The following is a 7,274-nucleotide window of genomic DNA, read 5'->3' as shown; positions in this document are numbered from 1 at the left end:
AGCGCTTTTTACAATGCAGATTGTGTCAAAGCAGCTTTACAGTATTAACAGGGAAATAGTGTGTCGAAATAGTGTGCAGTTCTCCTCTGGCCAGACAAAACCAGCAGTTTAATTCCAGGCTGCAACAAAGTCAGATTGTGCAGAGGACTCAACTGGTTCCTGTGGTCTTGTCCCGGTGGCCGTCTGAGACAAGGTCTTCACTGGGGATCTGTCTCTGGGGCTCATCTAGTTGTCCTGGTCTCCGCTGACATTCAGCAGTCAGGGCTGTCGAGGTCGTCTCTAGGTGCTGATCCACCATCTGATCTGAATATGTACTGGATCTGGTGGCTACGGTGACCTCGGAATAAGAAAGAAACAGACTAATATTAGCGTAGATGCCATTCTTCTAACGAATAGTCTAACCTTGAGGTCATGAACGCATGAATTAACGCTTCTGCATTTGACATTGAGAGCATAGGTCGTAATTAAGATATATTTTTGAGATGGAAAAATGCGGTTTTACAAATGCTAGAAACGTGTTTTTCAAAGGAAAGATTGCTATCAAATAGCACACCTAGGTTCCTAACTGATAACAAAGAATTGAGAACAGCCATCAAGTGTTACAGTGTTCAAGGATATTACATGCGGAAGGACTTTGGTCCAATAATTAAAACCTCTGTATTTTTCAGAATTTAGCAGAACTGAACTGAGCTAATGATTTCTCAAGAGCGGATTCATACTCGTTCCATAACCGATGGGACTTTAGACCGTTATTGAACCACACTGGAATCAATGAACGGTTTTCAACTGAATGATTGTTTACTATTGTCTTTTAGCTTTACAACAGATCTAAATTCTGTTTACCGCATAAATCAACAAATCCTTTTATCACTGTAAAGCTACTTTTATAAAGCAGTATATAAAGGTTACTTGACTAAACTGAAGAAAATTGACACCAACACTCAGAACGCACAATTCCTGCAAGCTCAATGTGTCAGAATGGATCGTTTTTGCGGTCTAGCAAGTTTGGGTATACAAATCTGCATTTCTCAAATAAACAAGGTTGCCACTTTTTGGATTCATAGATTAGTGACTACAAGAATTGCTTTTTAAAAAAAAAAAAAAAAAAAAAGAAGAGGAAACATCAGGATGTTCTCCCCACAGGTGCAGCACTGGTCCGTCTCTTTCCGGCACAGTACACGGATGGTGTTTATCTGCCCCGACAGGAACCACACCTGCCCAACCCCCGCCAGATAAGCAACATAGCCATGAGTGGCCAATCCGGACTCTTGTCCTACAGGAACAGAAGCGTTCTCTCTGTAGCCTTCGGTGAGTGACGCTTTTATTTAAACATGGCGCAACCTGTTGATTGAAGAGCCAGCCCTTTAATTATAGTTTCACATTTTTAATAAAGGCATCCTGAGTGTAATTTACCTTAAAGGGATAGCTCATCCAATTAAAATAAAAATTGTACTATTTATTCACCCTCATGCTGTTCCAGTCCTTTCTTTCATGGTACAAAAACCAAGAAATTGCTAGTAACTCTTTTCCATGCAATTGCAATGCATAGGGACTGGAACATTCAAGCTTCAAAACAGATGCAAAAGCACTATAAAATGACTCTTTCACTGTATTATTATCTTATGGGTTCAGTCAGACTGTTATAAGTCCACCCTGGTTCTCCTAAGTGTGTTTATAAGGAAGCATTCATCCTTTTAGATTAGATTAGATTAGATAAACCTTTATTCGTCCCACAATAGGGAAGTTCCAGCAGTTTAATTAACAAAGTCAACAAAGTCAGATTGTGCAGAGGACTCAACTGGTTCCTGTGGTCTTGTCCCGGTGGCCGTCGTCTTCACTGTAAGAACTCTAGCTGTTGCATTTTGGACCAGTTGGAGTTTGTTTATTAAGCGTGCAGAACAACCACCCAATAAAGCATTACAATAATCTAACCTTGAGGTCATAAACGCATGGATTAACATTTCTGCATTTGACATTGAGAGCATAGGATTGTAATTTAGATATATTTTTGAGATGGAAAAATGCGGTTTTACAAATGCTAGAAACGTGTTTTTCAAAGGAAAGATTGCTATCAAATAGCACACCTAGGTTCCTAACTGATGACCAAGAATTGACAAAGCAGCCACTAAGTATTAGACAGTGTTCTATGTTATTACATGCAGAAGTTTTTGGTCCTATAATTAACACCTCTGTTTTTTTCAGAATTTAACAGTAAGAATTCCGCTAGTTTTTCAAATTGGTATGTTTCGCCGGGCTGCGAAGAAATATAGAGCTGAGTATCATCAGCATAACAGTGAAAGCTAACACCGTGTTTCCTGATGATATCTCCCAAGGGTAACATGTAAAGCGTGAAGAGTAACGGCCCTAGTACTGAGCCTTGAGGTACTCCATACTGCACTTGTGATCGATACGATACCTCTTCATTCACTGCTACGAATTGATGGCAGTCAGATAAGTACGATTTGAACCATGCTAATGCACTTCCTCTAATCCCAACATAATTTTCTAGTCTATTCAAAAGAATGTTGTGGTCGATAGTGTCAAAACGTGGCACTAAGATCCAATAGCACTAATAGAGAGATACAACCACGATCAGATGATAAGAGCAGGTCATTTGTAACTCTAATGAGAGCAGTCTCAGTACTATGATACGGTCTAAATCCAGACTGGAAATCCTCACAGATACCATTTTTCTCTAAGAAGGAACATAGTTGTGATGATAATACCTTTTCTAGTATCTTTGACAGAAAAGGCAGATTCGAGATTGGTCTGTAATTAATTAATTAGTTTGGGTCAAGTTGTGTTTTTTTTAATGAAAGGCTTAATCACAGCCAGTTTGAAGGTTTTTGGGACATATCCTAATGACAATGACGAATTAATAATAGTCAGAAGAGGATCTATGACTTCTGGAAACACCACTTTTAGTAACTTAGTTGGAATAGGGTTTAACATACACGTTGTTGGTTTAGATGATTTAACAAGTTTATACAATTCTTCCTCTCCTATAGTAGAGAATGAGTGGAATTGTTCCTCAGGTGATCCGCAAGCTATCTGATGCGATACTGTAGCTGACGGCTGCATGGTTACAATTTTATCTCTAAAAGTATCGATCTTGGAAGTATAGTAGTTCATAAAATCATTACTGCTGTGTTGTTGGAAAATGTCTGCACCTGCTGATGTTATATTTTTTGTATATTTGTATTTAATTTTTTATTGTTTTCTTCTAAAAGAGACGAAAAGTAATCAGATCTAGCAGTTTTTAAGGCTTTTTCTGTAAGAGAAAGTACTTTCCCACCATGCAACATTGAGATAGATCAGGAAGATTATTTACAAAGCAGTCTTTTGTGGTAGAAGTGATGGTTCTACTACCATATTTGTATAAGGAGTTGAATTTGCAGCTTTAGCTATATGGAGTAGCCTATACACAAGACTAGATAATGATCTGATATATCATCACTCTGCTGCAGAATTTCAATGCCATTAACATCAATTCCATGTGACAGTATTAAATCTAGAGTATGATTTCGACAATGAGTAGGTCCTGACACGTGTTGTCAAACCCCAATAGAGTACAGAATGTCTAAATGCTGGTCTAAAAGTCAGGTTTCACTATCATTGTGAGGACATTTGGTCATACGATGGAGGAGGAACCTGTACACACACACACACACACACACACACACACACACAGACACCCACACACCGACACACACACACACACACACATTTACTTAGCTATCTAAATGGGTACATTACATAGACTTTCTATTGTTTTTATATACGTACAGATAGTTATACATTTTCTGACCTAACCGTACCCCTTACAGAAAACTTTCTGTATTTTTACAATTTCAAAAAAACTTTGTTTGCTTTATTTTTATACCCGTTTTACAAATGAGGACATCGCCAAAGAGAGCTTTTTTGAGTTTTTTTTAGGTTAGCTCACTTTTGGGAACTCACACACACACTCTGTGCTGAATCAGCCACTCTCAATATTGAGGATAATGACTGTGCAGGAGAGCGTCCTACAGCAGACAGAAACACACACTCTCACACCTCACAGTTTTTATGGTTTATTTATGATCAAAGATCATTTATTGATGTCAGCATATATTGTGTGATCATGTCTTCATGTTCTGTGTTTTTCCACTCATGATCTGTCAATCACACTGTCTTGTGTTTCTCTCTCTCCTGTCTGGTCCGGTCTGATCTGGTCTCAGCGGTGTCGGTGTGTGAGGCCGTGCAGGTCTCTGTCCGTGACGAGCGGCGCTTTGCGATGCTCTTCCAGTCGGTGGTTCTGCCGTGTCATTACACCAGTGTCTCCTCTCAGACTCCAGTCATTCAGTGGTGGTACAAGTCTTACTGCCGCGATCGAAGCCGCGATGCCTTCCGCTTCCCTGACACGCTGGCGGTCCACGGCTCCGAGCTCGGCTCCTCCGTTCACCTGGACTGCGGGGACAGCGGCCGGACGGTGCGCATCGTGGCGTCTGGACAGGGCTCGTCCATCACCCTCGCGGAGCACTACAAGGGCCGGGACATTTCCATCATCAACAGTGAGTCGCAGCTCCACCAGAAATCTGTGTTTACTGTAGGGCTGCAACAAACTATTATTTTGATAATCGATTAATCTAGTGATTATTAGAACGGTTAATCGACTACTTGTCGATTATTTCACTGATTAATCAGTAGATTTTGATTGATTTTTCAGCTTTTGCAATTAGTTCAAATATTGAGTTATACATATTCTAACAAATAAATAAAGGTAATCACTTCAGCTTTTGAAAATCATAATATGTAATTACAGTTATACAGTTAATTAATACAAATAAATATATTTGGCACACAAAATGAGATGACAGAAAGAGAAACTCTCTTATTCACCATTTAATTAGCTATAGGAAAAAGTAAGTGAATGACACATCATTCTGCCTAATATCTCCTTTTGTAAGTCATAGTGATAAGAAACAAAATAAAGATTTAAAAATTAATCTATTGCATAAAGTACTATATAAATAAATGTGACGTGACTGGACTTTACTGGAGTACCGAAATGCAGAGCTCATGCAAACATCCACATTGCTGTAATCAGATTTATTTACTATTTTGTAATCAGAATTGTGAGAGAACTACAACCTCCATTTGAAAAAAAAAATCTCAATGTATCCAGAATCATGCGGCTCTATTTTGCACACAAACAGCTCTTAAAGGGATAGTTCACCCCAAAATGAAAATTCTGTCATTAATTACTCACTCTCATGTTGTTCCAAACCCGTAAGATCTTCGTTCATCTTCGGAACACAAATTAAGATATTTTTGATGGAATCTGAGAGCTCTCTGACCCTCCATATACAGCAACGCAACTGTAATGTTCCCAGACAGAAACGTAGTAAGGACATCGGTAAAAAAGTCCATGTGACATCAGTGGCTCAACTTCAGTTTTGTGAAGCTGAGAATACTTTTTGTGCACAAAGAAAACAAAAATAACAATTTATTTAACAATTCTTCTCCCCTGAGTTGCGTCTTCTGCCATTTTGGAGAGTACCCAAGAGCGTAATCGACATAATCAGCGTTGTTTACGTTCGAGGGGGAAAGCGCGGGCATGAACGTAATCTGCGTAATCAGCGTTGTTTACGCTTAGGGTAAAACGTGCGCATGCGTTGTGATACTCTCCAAAATGACGGAAGACAGTAACTCAGGGGAGAAGAATTGTTGAATAAAGTCATTATTTTTGTTTTATTTGCGCACAAAAAGTATTCTCGTAGCTTCGCAAAATTGAAGTTGAGCCACTGATGTCACATGGACTGTTTTACCAATGTCCTTACTACGTTTCTGTCTGGAAACATTACAGTTGCGTTGCTGTATATGGAGGGTCAGAGAGCTCTCAGATTCCATCAAAAATATCTTAATTTGTTTTCCGAAGATGAACGAAGATCTTACGGGTTTGGAACAACATGAGAGTGAGTAATTAATGACAGAATTTTCATTTTGGGATGAACTATCCTTTTAATCGAGTCCAGTTTTTATGTAGACGGCTGATTTTTGTTCATGGTATTCAGCAGCAATTAAATGTTTTGCAAAAAGAGACAGAATAAATGTGTTTGATATCTAAATGTTTGAAACATCTAAATGTTTTTTTTTTTTACCACATTGGAATCGAAACTGGGAATCAATAAGAATCAATAATAAGTCAATGTAATCAATAAACAGAATCGGAATAGATAAAATTCAAACGATACCCAACCCTAAATCAGATGCTTTCTTAACTGCTGCTTTCACACCACTGTCAGTTTTTGTTGTGTTTATTTCAATATTAAGAGGAAAGCGCGCTATATATTTACATATTCATCCAAACGCCATTCGGCTGCTTTTGCTCTGAAGCACTTTGTCTTCTTCTCTTGAATTGCATCCAGGAGGGCTGAATTACAGTCTTGTGCTACAGCGCCACACTGGTCAAACCGCATTACTGCAGGCTCCTACATTAGGTCATATGAGATCAAACGATTACTCGACAACAAAAATATATGTCGACAGTTTCGACTAATTGTTTCAGCCCTAGTTTACTCGCCGTCATGCCGATCCAAACCTGCTTGAGTTTTTGTCTTCTGTGGACCGGAGACGTTCGTGATAAGGACTGGGGCTGCTGAGCTCTGTGAAGCTACATGAAACATCATAACAGAACTGAAGTCACGATTTATGCGAGGAACAGATCAGATATCAGTCAAGTTATGCCACGTCAGCACCGAGCTAGCATCAGACGTTGCTCTTGTGTGTCTCATCAAACATGCAACTGAAATTTGAATAAATACTTAAATTTGAGTCTGTTCCTCACACAAAGCATCATATGACTTCAGAAAACATCAAATATCATATGTTGATGATTGTTGATAGTGAAAGTGAAATGTAGGTCAGATGTGAAGTGTTTATGTTGTAAGTACAGATGCATTTTGAGATCTACTCATGAGAAAAGATTCACAGTAAGAATCAGAAGCTGCAAACACACTAGTGTAAGTACTGTTTTGTTGAGTAAAGCATTGAAGGAAGCTTTAGAGTTTGAATAGAAGCGCGAGACAGGAGCTCACGATTGATAACATAGCAACACATTTACCCAGCATTCATTCATTCATTCAGAGCTGAAATACTGCTTCACATGTACTGATTACAACAAGGGGGAAGATTTTTGTGCATCTCCCAGGAGTCACACACACTCACACACACACTCACACACACTCTCTCTCTCACACACACACACTCACACACACACACACACTCACACA

At 39.0% G+C, this 7,274-nt stretch overlaps 1 protein-coding gene across 3 annotated transcripts in view; it reads left to right on the top strand.

The window, feature by feature from the left end:
* Positions 1 to 7,274, top strand: part of ildr2 (immunoglobulin like domain containing receptor 2) — a 22,916-nt gene that overhangs the window by 1,633 nt on the left and 14,009 nt on the right. For all 3 annotated transcript variants that reach the window (XM_016566622.1, XM_016566621.1, XM_016566620.1), the window contains exon 2: positions 4,221 to 4,553. In XM_016566622.1, the coding sequence (XP_016422108.1) occupies positions 4,221 to 4,553 (333 nt within the window). The remainder of the gene's footprint in view (positions 1 to 4,220; positions 4,554 to 7,274) is intronic.

The sequence above is a fragment of the Sinocyclocheilus rhinocerous genome, unplaced genomic scaffold (genome assembly GCF_001515625.1).
Source record: "Sinocyclocheilus rhinocerous isolate Xijiao unplaced genomic scaffold, SAMN03320098_v1.1 scaffold632, whole genome shotgun sequence".
Classification (NCBI taxonomy): domain Eukaryota; kingdom Metazoa; phylum Chordata; class Actinopteri; order Cypriniformes; family Cyprinidae; genus Sinocyclocheilus; species Sinocyclocheilus rhinocerous.
This window is presented reverse-complemented; position numbering and strand designations above follow the sequence as displayed.